Source organism: Perognathus longimembris, chromosome 13 (assembly GCF_023159225.1).
Source record: "Perognathus longimembris pacificus isolate PPM17 chromosome 13, ASM2315922v1, whole genome shotgun sequence".
Classification (NCBI taxonomy): domain Eukaryota; kingdom Metazoa; phylum Chordata; class Mammalia; order Rodentia; family Heteromyidae; genus Perognathus; species Perognathus longimembris.
In genome coordinates, this window is record NC_063173.1 from 1,539,578 (window position 1) to 1,557,882 (window position 18,305).

Here is an 18,305-nt window from a genome sequence, read left to right on the forward strand (position 1 = left end):
CTAATATGTAAGTTGTAGGCCTCTAGGACTTTTCCTGTGGTAGTGAGTAGGCCAGATTTTAAAGTCCTTATGTCAAATTTCAAGCCTGTGATGTAAAAACATCTTGGGACTTCTTGGTCTGTTTATAGTTAGACTGTTCTGAAAATTTCTGTATGAATCTCTTAAGTTTTCCAGTTTAAGGGAAATGTTAACAGTGGAGATGTTTTTCTTATTCTGTTCTCACTTTCTGCCTTCTTTTTACTTAGGCATTAAGCAGTCACACTGCTTTTACCAAACACAGCGAAGAACTTGCAACTGAGGAGGGTGAGGTTGAAGAGATGGACACTTTAGACCCTCAGACAGGTCTGTTTTACCGATCTGCCCTGACTCAGTCACAGTCACCTAAACAGCAGAAACTTAGCCAGCCTCAGCTGGAACAGACTCAGCTGCAAGTGAAAACTCTACAGTGCTTCCAGACTAAACAGAAGCAGACCATCCACTTGCAGGCAGACCAGCTCCAGCACAAGCTCCCACAAATGCCCCAGCTTTCCATCAGGCATCAGAAACTCACCCCTCTCCAGCAAGACCAAGCGCAGCCCAAGCCAGATGCCCAGCACACACAGCAGCCTGGGGTGGCCAGAGACAGGCAGCTTCCGACCTTAATGGCACAGCCCCCGCAAACTGTAGTGCAGGTGCTTGCAGTGAAAACCACCCAGCAGCTCCCCAAACTGCAGCAGGCTCCGAACCAACCAAAAATCTACGTGCAACCCCAAACTCCCCAGAGCCAAATGTCACTCCCGCTCCCTGCCTCGTCAGAGAAACAGCCGGCAAGCCAGGTAACAGAATATTGATAGCATGCAAAAGTAAACTTCTCTGTTCACGGAAAAAAATGAGAACCTCACAACCCTTTGGTGCCAGGAACACTTTCTCCTGGCTAGAGGAAGCCCCAAAGCCTCATTGTGCTCGTGTTAACAGTGTCCCACCACAAGGTCGATGTTAGGGAGGAAATGCACACGCCACTATAGGAAAAGGAGAAACCGAAGCTAGCACGCAGAACTCGATTTGCCAAGCAGGTTTTTAATCACTTCAGCATTGACCAACAGTGCATGGAAGTGATAGCCCCAAAGTATTTTTACTTTTAGGTATTACTTATCTCCATGCCTGAAAACTGTTTTATTTCTGAGGGAATAATGCTAAGCATATTGTAGTCTTTTAAGGATCTTCTTTGTAAGAGTTTACCTCATCGCCATCTGGTTTATAAGTTTATCATCTAGATTATCTAGAAAAATATCTGTAGATAGTCAAAATTTTTATTAGCAAAAATTACTGGCTCTGGAATTATATATATAAATATATCTGTATTGTATATTATAAGTACATATAGAGAGAGAATATGTTTGTATAAATCTTTTGGGGAGCAAAATATTAGGGGAAATATTCTACTTCTTTTTATTTTTAAAACCTGATCATCTGAAATGGTTTGAGCCAGATAGAAGGCGTACTCTTTAGGGATATAAATCCAGTAGGAAAACTAGGCTGCTGTGGCTTTTTATATATATATGTATATATATATATTTTTTTTAATTATCAAACTGAATTACAGAGAGGTTACAGTTTCATACATTAGGCATTGGATACATTTCTTGTACTGTTTGTGGCTTTTTTTTTTTTTTCCTTTTATGTGATAAGGTTTGGCTGGCCGAACAAAGGTTCTTTCAAGCCCTCCCCTTTTCCTTAGTTCCTTAAAAGTAAGGAGATCCTTCCCATCCAGCCCTCTTACTAAAACATTAAGCTTCACAATGTCTTCCTAGTGTTCCGCACAAATGTTTCTTTTGCCATATTGTCTGGGGTGTTTGATTAGTTTTTTTCAAGAGATGTAGCTGTAACACACCCAACCCCAATTTATTTTCAGGTGGAGCAACCAGTTATAACTCAAGGACCCTCTGTTACAAAGATAACTTTTGAGGGGCGCCAGGCCCCCACAGTCACAAAGATAACTGGTGGCAGTTCTGTGCCTAAGCTGACATCACCAGTTACAAGCCTGTCTCCCATTCAGGCCTCTGAGAAGACAGCAGTGTCAGACATTTTGAAAATGTCTTTGATGGAAGCTCAGATTGACACAAATGTAGAGCATATGGTAGTGGATCCCCCAAAGAAGGCTCTTACCACTAGCATGCTCACTGGTGAAGCAGGATCATTACCCTCCACCCACGTGGTGGCAGGGATGGCGAATTCCACTCCCCAGCAACAGAAATGTAGAGAGTCCTGTTCAAGTCCACCTGCTGTTGGCCCTCCCCTAACAACCAGGAAAATGGATGCACCGGGAGTGCCTACGACAGGCCAGTTCATGCGTGTTCAGAATGTAGGCCAAAAGAAAGCTGAAGAGAGCCCAGCAGAAATTATCATCCAGGTAAGAACTGGAGGGGAAATTAGAAATGTTGGGCAGATGGGCGCTTGTGGGTTGTGTGCATTTGGGGTTGTCACAACCAAGATAGCACAAAACCAAACCAAACCAGAGATTATCCTTGACATGGTTTAATACCTATTACAAATATACTGATAGATTTACTTTCTGGGCAAGAATTAGAACATGTGTGGTTATTATCCCACCGCATACTGTAGAGGCAATGAGGGGCCCAAGCACTTGAGTAAGTTTCATTTTGTAAGTTACAAGCCATCTTTGCCACTGTGTTGACTTAGCAAGTCACATTTTGGGGTTCTAAATCTGTTCCAAAAATTCTGAAGTGTAACTGGATTATACTTCTCTTTAAGTTAATTTCAGGTACTGTATCCTTGAAAAAGTTCTGGTGCTTGGTCTAAATGTGTAGTTCTTACAACAAACTTCAATTAACTAAGATGTCTGGAGAAATATATTGTACAGGAATTTTCTTAAATACTCTTACGGCTAATTAGGGATTAACCCTAAACTTTGTTTTTTATTTCAGTCATTGTGTGGGTATTGTAATAATCTTGTTATGGTTACTGTCATACAGGTCAGTTAACTCAATGGAACTATCCTTCACAATGTATCTAACTGATCTTTACATTATTTTCCATCTATAAAAGCTATTTGTAATCTTGCATAATACATTAAAGTTGAAGATGTATGGAGTCTAGACTGACCCTTAGGAATCACATATTATTTTGGTTTTTCATAGTTGGAAGGTTTATTAAGGCAGCACTTTTCAATTAATCGAGAATTTGAAGATTTACCTTAACATGTAAGGATTTACCATAGATTCATTATTATGTAACTTGGAAGTTCTTGTAGTAAACGTTCTCTGTGCTGTGGTGCCAAGTTAAGCCAATTGAGGCACACTTAAATATATAATTAAGTGTAGGGACTTAGTAAAAAAAAATAAGGCAAGAAAAAGCCATTGAGTTATTCAAATGTTTTTCTCTATTAAAAATGAATTTAGTGGATATGTAATTCTTTTTTTTTTTTTTTTTTTTTTGCCAGTCCTGGGCCTTGGACTCAGGGCCTGAGCACTGTCCCTGGCTTCTTTTTGCTCAAGGCGAGCACTCTGCCACTTGAGCCTCAGCGCCACTTCTGGCCATTTTCTGTATATGTGGTGCTGGGGAATCGAACCCAGGGCTTCATGTATACGAGGCAAGCGCTCTTGCCACTAGGCCATATCCCCAACCGATTATGTAATTCTTAACAAAAGTTTTTGTTGTGATAGGTAAATTTTTTTTCCTGAAGAAGTAGAATGGGAAACGAATGATTTCCTGGCTTTACCATTACCACTTTGAGCAAGACTACTTACTTAACCTTGCTCTTCCTTAGTTTCCTCACCAAATTAGTAGTGCCTACTTTATGTAGGATTGACACCTAGCACAGAAGCTAGCTCCTAGTGATGGTCCGGCAGATGCGAACAATTGTTTTATGAAAATTTGCTCTGGCTATAAGGGGTTTAGACTGGCCCCTACTCATTAAATTGACAGTCATTTGGGGTAACTTACTTGGAACATTTTTTTTTTTTTTTTTTTTTTTTTTTTTTGCCAGTCCCGGGCCTTGGACTCAGGGACTGAGCACTGTCCCTGGCTTCTTTTTGCTCAAGGCTAGCACTCTGCCACTTGAGCCACAGCACCACTTGTGGCCATTTTCTGTATATGTGGTGCTGGGGAATCGAACCCAGGGCTTCATGTATACAGGCCAAGCACTCTTGCCACTAGGCCATATTCCCAGCCCCTGGAACTTCTTTTTTGCACCTTATTAATGGGAGTAAAAATGTAATTTTTGTCATACCAAGGGTGACAGCTAATGTGGCTTCTTTTTCTTCTTTTTTTTTTTTCCAGTCCTGGGCCTTGGACTCAGGGCCTGAGCACTGTCCCTGGCTTCTTTTTGCTCAAGGCTAGCACTCTGCCACTTGAGCCACAGCGCCACTTCTGGCCATTTTCTGTATATGTGGTGCTGGGGAATTGAACCCAGGGCCTCATGTATACGAGGCCAGCACTCTTGCCACTAGGCCATATCCCCAGCCCCTAATGTGGCTTCTTGACAGAATTCTCACCTAACTTTTAGCATGTTTGTGTGGCAGTGATTAAGGACCAAGCATTTGAAACCAAAGTTCCCAAATTTGATTCTTACCAGTACTCATTATGTCAGAGCAGAGCACAGTTGCAGCTGAACTAACTTCTATATATCAGTTTCTTCACTTGAGAAATGGAGACAATAAGACCCATCTCATGAGAGAATTAAATGGGAAAATAGGAAAACATACATGGCATGTGACTAAGTAATTGATACATATCAGTACTTCATAAAGATACCTCATGTTACTTTCATCATGAATATATTAAGATATTTTCAGGTTTGATTACGCTTAGCTTGGACCTCAAGTATTGATTTGATTGATTCAGTAATACCTATGGAAATGAGTGAAGGAAGTCTATAATTTGATTCCTTGAATATAGAATTTGGTGTCTTTGATGATACTTTCAGTGAAAAGCATTGTTCTTTATTGACAATCATGTCTTAGTACTGAGGACAGGAGAATAAGTGTGGTGTGTGTGTGTGTGTGTGTGTGTGTGTGTGTGTTATAACGACCTTTTTAACTGCAGAGATCTTTAGAGCATACTGTTTTCCAAGTATTATATTCTGTGCAAGGCTAAGATTTATACAAGTGGAAATGTACTTAGAGAGGCACCCAGCACATCAGAGCCACAGCTGAACTAAAACCTAGGTCTTTGTGCCTCCGTTTAATACTTTTTTCACAATGATCAACTATATGGAAGGGGAAAAATAAAATTCCATCACCCTATAACTAATGCCTAGGCATCTTGCATAATTTTCTCTATAATGTTAAAATGAAATTTAGGTCTTCCTCTCCCCAGTAAAAGATTATTCAGGTCAGTTTTATTTATAGCAAAGTGCTAATATTCAGTTTTGCCTGGGATTTTTAATGTTTAAAATTACTGGCCGCGCATGGTAGCTCCTTCCTGTAGTTCTAGTTATACAGGTGGCATAGATGGTGGGAGGGTGAGAGACCCAATCTGAAAGGTAACCAGAGCCCAAAGGGCAGAGATGTGGCTCAGCTGTTAAAGCACCTGAGAAGCCTTGAGTCCAGTCCTAGGACTGGCCAACAAAAGCAGTTACTCCTTTGTCACATTTATTGAACATGTAATATGTGCCAATCTACAGTCAAAGTTCTGGGCATCTAACCGCGAATAAGATAACCAAGATCTGTGCTTTGCCTATGGTCTCGCAGGGGAGCTCATAGTCCAAGGATAAGGAGCAATTTAATAAACAGATGGTAAATGCAATGAAGAAAACACAGCAGAATAGAAGAGGTGTGGGTGGCCAACCCATTTAAGGTTTGGTGGTCCAAGAAGGCTTTTCTAAGTCCGTGATTCTTAAGTATTTGAGCAGAGATGCTAATGACAGATCAGGCTGACCTTGGAAGGTTTTAGAGGAAAAGAATTAGAGAAAGAAGGGACCACTAGTGCAGAAGCCCTTAGTAGGGTAAAGTGTGTTTGTCATAGGCTGGAGCCATGGAAAAGAATCTGATTATTACAGTAAGTTCAGAAGAAGACAACTGTAGAATTGTAAACAGGGCGTGACATGAACTGGTAACTCTTTAAAAGTGTTCATTTACTGACTTTAAAAGGCAAACTTTAGCCTCTCTTATACTTGAATACTTTAATTACTCTCATTTTTAATAAAAATGATTATCCTGTGACCCAAATTACCTCCCCTTTGTACTACTAAAGGAGCTTAAGCCAGGCACCAGTGTCTCACGCCTGTAGTCCTAGCTACTCAGGAGGCTGAGATCTAAGGATTGTGGTTTGAAGCCAGCCTGGGCAGGAACGTCCATAAGACTCTTATCTCCAATTAATCACAGAAAAACCCCAAAGTGGCACTGTGATTCAAGTGGTGGAGTGCTAAGTCTTGAGCAAAAAGAGGTCAGGGACAGCACCTAAGCCTAAAGAGTTCATGCCCCAGGACCAGCCAAAAAAAGCTTAAAATATATTGTAGTGTTTAAAAATTAATAATCTTGTATATAATACAGAGCAAAATTTGACATAATTTGACTATGTGTAGGGATTAAATGAAAGTATTTTTTAAAGTCTGTGTCCTGAGTTTGGCAATAGACTTTAGGCTTCTTATTTGAAAAAAAAAGTTGGGTAAAGCAGTACAAAGGTCACTTTGAGGTGTAGAGGACCTGGGTGCGAATCCTAGTGTTAACCCCGTCGGCTGTGTGACGTTGAGTAAGTGCCACCCTCCCGGTTCCCTCATTTGCAAAGTTGTCATCTTTTCCTATAGGGCTGTCACACGGTCGTAGCAGAATATCCTATGGGAAGCCTGTAGCCAAGGGCCTGCCGTATAGTATGACTATAGTAGAAGTTTGTTTTCTTTTTTATGCCCTTTCTGGGGAAATCCTTCTGTTATCTTTTCTTACCGTAAAGATTCTCTCCCATATCCTCTCTTCCAGGCCATTCCTCAGTACGCTATTCCTTGCCACTCCAGCTCCAACGTGGTTGTGGAGCCCAGTGGGCTTCTTGAGCTGAACAACTTCACCAGTCAGCAGCTGGATGAGGATGAGACAGCCATGGAGCAGGATGTAGACAGTGGCACCGAGGATGGACCTGAGCACAGCCCCTCGCAGAGCTCTGCGGAACAGCCCTAGCGTTGGGACGCGGCCATGCACTTTAAAACCTGCTGGGTTACCAGTGTCCAGGGACACTTGTATTTTGATGTCTATAAAAAAGCACTTTGCCCATACTTAGGCTGTGGACCTTGAAACTGCAGTGTTTCAACAAGATATTGTTGCGGGAGCAACGTTTTAAACACGCTAAAATTCACTGGGGAATGTACCTTTTAGAAAATTTTTAGAAAAAAGAAAGAAAAGAAAAAGATGCACATCTACCGAAACTTGACCTGGTATTCTTTCTCGGTTGGACCATAGGCCAATAGGAATGTTTGGTTTTGCTGTGGAAAGACTTTTCCTGTGAATGTTTGTCAGCTCATTTCCACTGAGCAAAATGCCATCAAAATACTACATAAGAAGAAGGAAAATGTGAATAGTTTGTATTTTGAAATGATGTGTCAAGGAATAATTTTTTGAAAACCTTGTATGTTTTTTGGAAATCCTTGGGAGTGTTGAATTGGTTAACATTTTACATTTGCTCAGTTCATAGTTTATAAATATCTAGGAAAATACTAGCATTAAAGAATCCTTGCTGGATGGTAGAAATCAGATCCCTAACCAGTGAAAAGTGCTTTTGGGGTGGTTTGTACATTCTGGATTGTATGCTAATTTATTGTGTTGTTCTTTTGTGTGCTAGGCAGCACACTTGCCTTGTATTTATTTAATGTAAACATTTCAAAGCAGGCTGTATTCCTTCTGATACATTTCTTGCCAACCAGGATTGCCCTACTCTTTCTACCTTTCCCACTCCCACTTTGAGAAAATGTACTAGAAAATGTTTCATTGAGAAGCAAAGGAAAAGAAACATTTTCTGGCCCAAAGGAAATATTCAGTGAAGTTATATAAGGAAAATGAATTACTCATTCATTTTGTTTAATGTTGAAATTGCACATTCATGTTGGGCTGAGACGTTGAAAATAACATACGTTTTTGTTTGAGCCCCTTTGAAATGTATAAAAAGTTTACTAGCAGTTCTAAATGCTTTTTAAGCATTTTACTTTTTTAGGATGCTGTTTAAGCAGTATGTTTTGGTCTTATGATTGCTGTCTGACAAAGTGAGGAACAAGGGGTGGGCGAGTTGGAGTCAGTTTGACAAGTTGTGGCAAAGGAAACTATACTTCCCATTTTTAAAAGATGTAAATAGAAAGTTTTTAACGGTTTTATATAGATTTCACTATAAATAAGCATTTTAAGACTGACAAATGTTGGAACTGTCTATACCTATATCAGCATAACTGCCCAATTTTTTGGTGCTGAAGTACTGTAAGTAGAATTCCTCAACAGACTCGTAGCTTTTGCATCTCCTCCTGGGGAGAGAAGCTGGGGGGTTGCGGTGAGTCGTGCGTTCTCACTGGAGGGACGCTGACCCCCCGCACAGGCATGCGGAAGATGGCTCCGCTGGTTGTCAGTGTTGCTGCTGAGTGGTGGTGACGCACCCATAGGTGGAGCTGTTGGATATCATTTATTGTACAAACTGATGTTTTCAAAAAAGCTTTGTGACTCTGTTTCTAGTTAAGTAATTTTTAATTTCTCTCGGAAATCGGAGTGAACTATGAATACTCTCTCACCAAAAATATACAAATGCCAATATACATGTTAGGTTTTGCATACAATTTTAGGAGTTTGGGCCCCGAAGCCTGTCCGTGTATTCCAGGTCGAGCCCTCTGTTACAGTCGATCCATTATTTACAGATGTAAGTTTTTATACAATAAAGTATCTTTTAGATATTCATGGATCAGATAAAGAGCAAACTTGAATAAAGTTATGTTCCACATGTTCTAACAGCATAGCATATAATTGTGTCCCTTTGAGAATTTAGCCTTACTATGTTTTAACAACTGGAATGGCAAATGAAGCTGCTATAATCTACATTTAAGCTATAGATACAATAGATAGATAGATAATAAGATCTGTTATCTGTATCTTATGGATTTTATACAAACAGATTAACAAGTGAGATTTAAATTTTTATTCTTTTTGGAGGTTCTAATTCCTAGTAGCGTGGGAATTTACTATTAAACAAATACTCATTAGGCCTTTCCTATGTACCAGGTACCGTCTAAGCACCGATCCTTCTGGAGCTTATAGTAGGGCTTCCTGCTGCTAATGAACCTGATGTGAGTGATGAATGAAGAGGAAAATAAGAATGGTTCTTAGGTGTCTTTAGTCAGTGGGTTAACTGTGATTAACATGTATGGATCACTCTCCAGACATTTTCTTTCTGAAACAGCCTTGTATCTATTAATATTTCACATTTAGGGCCACAAATTTAAAGTAACTTAAGTTTATCTCGGTGATTGAGATTCAGAGATTGTGATGTTATTCTACAAAACTATTAAATTCTAACAACTGCTATTAATAAGAAAAATCCATTTGGCTTATAGTAAACTTTAGTAAGTACCTAGTATTGCAGATATTGTTCATGTTGTGTTTTATTTTTTAGATAAGATGTTTTGAGGTACTCGTATAGCATGTACATACTCATTTAAAGAGTTCAGTGGGTTTTTGTATTTTCACAGTTTAGACAACCCATTACCATCAGCAGTTTTAGAACCTTTTTATCAACCCCCAAAGGAACTACCCCTGAATCACCACCGTCGGCAGCACTCCGGCCCCAGGTGGCTCCTAGTGTGCTTTCTCATTTGCCTATTTGGGACATTTCCCATAAATAGAATCCTACACTCAGTGGCCACACTCACTACCTTCCTTCACAAGACATCTGCATTGTGGCATGCCTCGGTGTTCCCTGTGATCATTCTACCACCAGCGTAATCACAGTTGTTACTCCATCAGTTGATAGGCAGGGGCACTGTTGCACTCTTTGGCTATTCTGAATAATGTTGCTGAGGAGAGATTTTACTTGTATTTTCAATCCTCATGAATGTACACTTAGTAGAGTTGCTGGGTGAGAGTGGAGCTGATCAACCTTTCTGAGGAACTGCCAAGACTTTTCCACTCACGGCCTGTTTTCCATTCCTACCAGCAGTACGGGGGTGGGGAGGTGTCTGATTTCTCAGCGTCTTCACATCTTCTTAGTTTTAGTCGTCCTACTTTGTAGAGTGGTAACTACGTTGTGATTCTGGTGATGAGCAGCTTAGCTATTGTGTATCTTTGGAGAATGTCTGTTCAGGCTCTTTGCCCACGTTTTCTTTTTTCTTAAACTGAGAATTCTTGAAGTATAGGAAGACTTAGGAAAGTGATCTAGTTTCTGCTAATTAATTCTTCGCCATCAAAATCTTTCATTAGGTTCTAATTCTTCCTCTGTAAGAACATTGCTTAACTTTTTCCAGTGCTGAGGTTTGAACTCAAGGACTTGTGCATGCTAGGCCGGCACTTATTTGAGCCACAGCTTCAACTCAACCTTCTTAAACTGTGTAGTTTTATAGTTAAAGACTTGCTCTTTGTTTTAAGAATAAAGTTCTCACAGTAACCATCTAGGGATAAGAGTACTGTGGAGGCGGTGGTCAGGTAGTTTGGATTTGAATCCTGGGTTCCTCTTTATTATTCATGTGAACTTGAACAAGGTGTTCCTTCTCCAAGCTAGTTTCCCCATAACACAAAGCATCTCTAACCCCATAGGGCTGCTGGGATGAGCGTGTAAAAACGCCAGACACAATTAGGTGTTCAGCTTTGGTAGTGATAGGTTGTTTTTTTTAACTCTAGTAATTATAATTCTTTTTAAGTGGAAAACTAGGGCCCAGAGAAGTTACGAGATGTACAGGACTTGGAGATAAAATGAAAAGGGCATGTCGACCCATATGTCTGTCTTTTGAAGAACAGAAAGTTTTGGCATGGGATTGTTTATCATGACCGGTCATCAGACCTAAATGCATTCACACAGTGCTGCTGCTTTTTTTTTCCCCCTTAGTGCAATTATGTGTCACAAATACCATATAAGAAGAAGTAGACTGAGAAGGCTTCATCATAAGCGAGACTTTTCCCAGAAAAGATTGTACAAAAACAGTCTGACTCTGCCTGCAGGTTCATAAGCTACTGAGTAAGACTTGTTGACCTATATATTGAAAAAGAAGCGAAGCAGTGCAGTCAGATGGGAGTGGCTCACCCTGCCCCCTTCCACGCTTCAGAGCATGCTACCTGAGCGCTTAGCGGGCTTTCTGTTTTTATAACCAGACAAGCCTGGGTTTGACTGTTGTGTGAATCTGGACAAGATCTAAAGGGCTCAGACAGCAGGGGTTTGTTTGGGTCCTGGTATTCTGTTGTAGTGTAGAATGTTCTATATGTTTATGATGTGTGTGACCTAATTGGTTTATGAGGCTTTTCAAGTTCTACCTAGGCCTTCTATCCCAAACTGAAAGTAGCTATTGAAGTCCCGACATGCCCAGTATCATGGGACATCTTCTCCTTTTGATTCTGTCAACATTTGACTCAGATATTTTGGTGTCCATATAGCACACAGTCATTTGCTACATATACACTTAGAATTGTATCTTCTTAAGGAATTATTCCACTTAGCAGAATATAGTGTTCTTGTTTGTCTCTTGAAACAATTTCTGTCTTATTAAAGTCTTACTTTGTTTAGTAGCCATCCTAACTTCCTTTTGGTTAAAATATGTGATATCTTTTCCAGTCTTTCACTTATAAGCTGTTACATCTTTGGATCGAAAGTAAGACTGTGGTGGACAGCATGCCCACTCTACTGTCTCTAAAACTCTCTTTAGGTATTTCTGAGTGTCCAGTTGTCTGGTTGGTTGATCAGTTGTTGAAGAATCATAGTAATCCATTTTTCTTAGGAATTTTTCTATTTCTTTTCACAGATTGTATTGTTTTACATGTATACTTTTGAAATCTCTGTTTCTTACCTTGTATTTAACTGGTGCTTGATAAATTTTCCTGAATTTAAGGAGCTAAACAAAGAAGTAGACAAGCAAACCAGAATTCCTCTCCTATTCTTTGCACATTGCCTCTGTTTGGCTTAATTCAGTCTTAGACTTCTCCTGAGCCTCTAATAAATATGAAGTACAAGTTTGAGGTATTTCTAGATAGGGCTTTCTCAGTACCCCCCTATGCATGTGTGTATGAATGTGTAAAGATGTTTTTGAGTACCTTGAATTTCTCAGAAAATTCTCTCCCCAGCTGTTCTTCCTTGGTAAGAAAGAAAAGGTGTATTTTGTGTCTTAGCCAAAATATCTTGCCTCCATCATCTACAGGTTGTTCTACAATGTTTCAGAATACTGTCTGCTGTTTTTCTGGCCTAGATAAGTAGATGTTTAGGCAAAACGAGAAGAGTGTCTCTCATCATCAGTCTTCAGCTAGCCCTGAGACAGGTTAGAGCCAGTGTACACAGTAGCTTACGAAGAAAGTCCGCTCTGCTCCTTCCATAACAAGGGTCTAGGGTCCCGTAGTGGGAATATAGCTAACATCTTCGAGACTGCCACTGAGTCAGGGAGTAGAGCAAAGGCTAATAAAAATGTCATAAAGCATCCTTTTTCATTGTAGAATACACATAGCAGAAAGTTACCATTTTAACTATTTTATGTAAGTGTAATTCGGTGGCAACCATTACCACTGTACATCTCCAGATGTACATCAAGCCACACTGAAACGCTGTACCCTTTAAACTAACTCTGAAGTCCCTGTGCCTCCAGTTCTTGGTGTCCCCTGTATGGTTTTGAAGTGACCTTTTTAGACTTGATTCCGTATGTGGTCGTTGCTGTCAACCTTGGGCTTGAATTCTAAGTTGCAGCTTATCTTCGGTGATTTTGTGGGGAACGGGAGCCGGGCACTCGCTGGCTACTCTGCTGTCTTGCTGACATCGCACTCAACACCAAGACTTCTGTCGCGAGCACGCAGGAAGGGTGGAATGGCCATTCAGTGCAGTGGCAAAGACGGTGGGATGGCTTCATTTGGCGGAGGAATACCAAGGGCTCCGTTTGGTACATACTGAATTCCAATCTAATAGACAGATGGACCAGAAATAAAGCAGTCGTGACCCAGGAGGGTGGGAGGGGAAGCTAGACATAGTGTCTTGGGCACAGATAGTTTCCGTAGCGATTGATAGAATGGGGGAGGGGGAATCGTTAGGAGAATTGAGAAGAAAGAATTGGCATCCAAGAATAGAGATGATTCACTGTAGTGAAGCTGGGAAAGCCAGTGTGGCCAAGGGGTCAAGAGGTTAAGGTTTTTCTTTCCTTCCCTTCTGTTTCTCTTTCCCTTCCTTTCTTCCTTCCCTTCTTTCTTGCCCTCTCTCTTCCTTTCTCCCTTTCTTCCTTCTTTCCTGTCCTTTTTCTTTCTTTCTTTCTCTTTCCTTTCTTTAAATGTGGTCTCACTATGTTGTCCAGACTGTTGTCTCTCTGTGTCTCTGTGTCTGTCTGTCTGTCTGTCTGTCTCTCTCTCTCTCTCTCTCTCTCTCTCGTTTCATTCCTGGGGCTTGAACTCAGGTCCTGAGTGCTGTCCTGTCCCTGAGTCTTTTTTGCTCTAGGCTAGTGCTCGGAATAACACTTGAGTCACAGCTCCATTTCGGCCTGAGTTGGCTTTGAACGGTAACTCCTTTTCTTCTAGCTGCCCTGCTTGCTGCCATCTGTCCAAGGCGTCTATCCATACTGAGAAGGGACAGTGTTTAAAAAATGTTCAAGCTCTTTTCAAGACTGGAAGAGTAGAGTAGACATTTACTGTGTGGATGAAGATATGATAGCGTCCAGTGGGGTATGGCACCGGGCCAGCCCTGTCTATAGTCACATTATGTCTTCAAAAAGGCTAGGAAAGCCAGGTTTTCTTAATAATAATATGAAAAGGACAGGGTAGAACACTCAAAGGTGGAGTATGGGGTAGTTGGTGAGCAATGGACTCAGAGCAGCTACTGCCAATCTGCTAACAAAGTGATACCTGAATCTGTGCAGTTACACAAAGCTGCTAGCATGATCCAAAGGATGGTTTGTCTTGATTTTTTTTTTTTTTGCCAGTCCTGGGCCTCGGACTCAGGGCCTGAGCACTGTCCCTGGCTTCTTCTTGCTCAAGGCTAGCACTCTGCCACTTGAGCCACAGCGCCACTTCTGGCCATTTTCTATATATGTGGTGCTGGGGAATCGAACCCAGGGCTTCATGTATACGAGGCGAGCACTCTACCACTAGGCCATATCCCCAGCCCTTGAAATTTTCTTGTAGAGCAATGTATCATCATCTTGCTGGGGGCAGGAGGAGCCTGGCTGGCTCATCCTCATCCACTTTCTTTACCTCTAATGGTTCACAGTTCTTCTCTACCTTCATCTCCAAAGTCACTTCTTGAGACACTGCAGACTCCCCGTTATTCCTTCTCGTCTGTGTCTTCCTGTTGGCTCATCTCATTTTCGCCGCATGAAGGTTTGGCTTTAAGAGTTGCATTCATCCTCTTTCTTAAAACAGGAGTTGCATGTAGAAAGCTTCACAGGCTTGCTTATTTATTGGTACTGGTCCTGGGGCTTGAATTCAGGGCATGGGCACTGTCCTTGAGCTCTTTGCTCAGCGCTAGTGCTCTGCCCTTTGAACCACAATTCCATTCCACCTTTTTTGGTGGTTAATTGGAGATAAGGGTCTCATGGACTTTTCTGCCCAGGCTGGCTTTGAACCCTGATCCTCAGATCTCAGCCACCCGAGTAGCTACGATGACAGGCGGCATCACACGTTTATTGGTCAACTGTACAAAAATTCACAAGCCATCTTGGTTTTGACCTCTACACAGGTTCAAAGAAAAAAAAAAGCACAGAAACCCACCTTGCTTACTAACTGAAAAGCACCAGCAAATTGCAGAAATAACATCCTCATTTCACGTTGTTTGTAGAGGAGGATGTTATTGTTGTGAGTCGTTTGTGTACCATCCATTCTGGCCCAGGGGACAGTGCCCATCTCTGGCTGTCATTTGTTCTGTCACTTCAAAGAACAGGAAAACCATGGGTGGTGATTTTCAAATCTTATTCAGAAGCTCCAGCGAATGACTCATGTTCAATTGACGACTTTTCCGGATTACTACAGTTCAAATACATGAAGCAACGGGACATTGTTGTTGTTTTTAACCATTTGGGATGGTAAATTGAAGAATGACTTCCCATACTTTCCCAGCCATCACTCTTTCACTTCTTAGTAATCATTATAGAGAACATTATTTGAATCATTTTTCAGCTCAGCAATGAGAGCGCAGCCTAGAGATGGCAGAGGGGGGCCAGGGCTGCCCCTGGAGGAAGGCTCAGTCTATCCCTGGAGCACAGCGGGACTACAGCCCCAAACCTAAGGTGGGGGCCGCTGAGCTGCTGCTGAACGAGAGGGGTGGCCCCCGCTGCCTGTGCCTTCAAGACACCCGGGCGTCCTGTTACAATCCACATTCTGCTCCAGCAGATTTGCATTCAGTTCTACGTTTTACACTTTTCTTTTTGTGCCAGAACCAGGGCTTGCTCACCGCTGATGCATTTTGCTGGTTAATTGGTGGTGATGTCTCCCAGTCTGGCTTTGAACTGAGACCTTCCATCTCAGTCTCCTGAGAAGGTAGGATTATGGGTGTGAACTGCCTGTGCCGGCTGAAGTTCTGCATTTTTAACAAGATCGTGGATGCTGCTCTGCTGCTGAATCACGGAGCACATTCGCGTCGCCAAGTCTTCCATTGCTAGAGATTTTCATTCGCGTTGCCAAGTCTTCCATTGCTAGAGATTTCCTTGTGATCTTGGGTGGAAGACGACTGGGATCTAGTTTTTAGGAACTCTGACTCAGAGGCATCAAATAAAGGTTGTTTGCTTGTGTCATTTTTAGTCAACACTTGACTAGAGGTTCTACCTGATTCAGTAAGGTAAGAGAAATCATGTTTCGATTTTTTTTCAAAAGTAAAACTCGTTTTTACAAATGACAAGTACAATTCCATTGGAAACTACAAAAAAAATGTCAAGAACTGCCATACAAGTTTGTAGGATGCAAGATCAGGTATATAAAATTAATTGCTCCTAACAAATGATGTTAACTGTATATCCACCTGCAAAAGACTGAATTTGGACTACTATACTACACACAAAAATTAAGAGTGGATCAACAGCCTATTTATACCTGCTGAAACTATGAAGCTCTTAAACCATAGGTATAAATCTTTTGTGACATTGAATTACACAAAAATCAAAACTATAGCCCAAAAGAAAACATTTATTAAGTCGAGCTTCATCTAAGCTTAGAAACCTTTATACACCAGAGGCCACTATGGCTGGATACCAGTATCCGACTCCTGTCATCCTAGCTACTCAGGAGGCTGAAGTCTGAGGATCATGGTCCAAAGTCAGCCTGGGGAATAACGTTTGTGAAACTTATCTCCAATTAACTACCCAAGAAGCCGGAAGTAGAGCTGTGGATCAAGTGGTAGGGTGCCAGCCTCGACCAAAAAAAGAAAAAATCTCAAGGACAGTGCTTAGGTCCCGAGTTCAAGCCACAGGGCTAGCACCAAAGAGAAAGGACACAATGAAGAAGTAAAAAGGTGACTCCGAAGCCTTGTGTATAGTCGGTCAATTCGCACATGAAAGTGCTATAAACTTGTTTAGAAATGAGTCACCTTCCCTACGATATCCACTGCTCCTAGCACAGCGCCTGGCACGTGGCCAGCCGGGCCGGCGGGGAGCGCGGAGGGCAGTGCAGTGGAAGCACGGAGCATCCCGGTGCCGCGAGGCGCAGAGCCAGGAGAGGGCGCGAATGATGGAGCCGCCGCAGCCTTGCCTCGCCAGCAGTTAGGCCGGAGGAGCGGGAGGCCGGCTGCTTCGCACAGGGGTGTGCAGTGGGAAGGGACACGTCACTCTTCTCAAGTCTTAAACTCGTAAATGCATTACAGAGAGAGGACAGTGTGTGTACAGTTTGAAGAGTAATTGCAAATAACTACCTGTGTCACCACCCCCCGTTAAGGCCTAGGACATCCCTTGCTGCTGCACAACCCCTAGCAATGCGTGCTCCCATCTTGGCCAGCAGTTGATCATTTTGTATTAATTTCTTCTTGCAAGATAATAGAAAATCATATTTTCAAAAAAGCTTTAGAGGGGCTGGGGATATGGCCTAGTGGTAAAGTGCTCGCCTCGTATACATGAAGCCCTGGGTTCGATTCCCCAGCACCACATATACAGAAAATGGCCAGAAGTGGCGCTGTGGCTCAAGTGGCAGAGTGCTAGCCTTGAGCAAAAAAAAGCCAGGGACAGTGCTCAGGCCCTGAGTCCAAGCCCCAGGACTGGCCAAAAAAAGAAAAAAAATTTAGAGTAGTTTTACATTTAGAGAACAGTACATTTCTGTACCTGCTCAGCCGGTCTCCTCCTTGGCTGGCGTCTGGCACCCCGAGTGTTTGTGTAGTCGTGTCAGTTAGAGGACATGCTTGCTCTGGGTTTTGTACCGGTTTTCCCACTCTTTTTTCCCCTTCCTGGAGCCCATCCAGGCTCGCACCTTCTCCTTAATCCTCACACCGCCTTCGTTTTCTCTGTCTGCGGCGGTTTCTTCTTCATAGTTCACAGCCTGAACAGCGTGACCGAGTATCATTCAGATATTCTGAAAGTTCTCCCCATTTTGGATGGATGTCTGGTGTTTTCCTTGTCGTTTGACGTGGGTTATGGATTTTAGGGGAGACTAGCACACACATTTGGAAGCACACTCCACACAAGGCAGGAGAGTCTGCTCTTCTGGAGTGGAAAGAATACCTGCACAACAAATTTGGAATTACTCTGTAGGACAAATTGGTCTTGTCTCATTTTTTGCTGTATTCCATCATTTATCTATGTTTTTTATGTGTCCGCAACTATATATAGAGATTTTGTCCAGTACTAGAGACTGAATCTAGGGCCTTACGTCCCTAGCCCTTTACTTTTTTTTTATACTTTGAGTTATAATGTTATGTTATCATCTTGTTGCTGGAATTGTTTCCGCCTTGAGCATTGGCAGTGTTCAGATTGGCTCCTCTCCTTTGTCTTTTCTCCTGCCCTCATTTCTTTATTGGTAAAACTCTTCTTCATTTTCTGTGTTAATTGTGTGTATATGTGCATGTGCGCATGCGTGTATGTGTGCGTGTATGCGTGTGTGTTTCTGTCTCTGCTCTAAAGCCATGTCTCCAGATAGCCTCGGTTCTGTTTATTAGAAAAAGGTATTAGAAACCAAGATCTAAATGCTGGTGTGTCACTGCTTCTAGGAAAGTGTTAGAAGTATATGAGCATATGCTTATCCATGAGTACACATATATTTATA

The 18,305-nt window shown here is 41.9% G+C and overlaps 1 protein-coding gene across 16 annotated transcripts in view; it reads left to right on the forward strand.

Moving 5' to 3' along the window:
• Positions 1 to 8,613, forward strand: part of Emsy (EMSY transcriptional repressor, BRCA2 interacting) — a 79,814-nt gene extending 71,201 nt beyond the window's left edge. For 13 of the 16 annotated variants that reach the window (XM_048359485.1, XM_048359487.1, XM_048359491.1 and 10 more), the window contains 3 exons: positions 246 to 815; positions 1,892 to 2,389; positions 6,915 to 8,613. In XM_048359485.1, the coding sequence (XP_048215442.1) occupies positions 246 to 815; positions 1,892 to 2,389; positions 6,915 to 7,109 (1,263 nt within the window). In that variant the 3' untranslated portion in view covers positions 7,110 to 8,613. The remainder of the gene's footprint in view (positions 1 to 245; positions 816 to 1,891; positions 2,390 to 6,914) is intronic. The other 3 variants (XM_048359499.1, XM_048359500.1, XM_048359501.1) reach the window with 1 other exon arrangement.
• Positions 8,614 to 18,305: the final 9,692 nt, after the last annotated feature.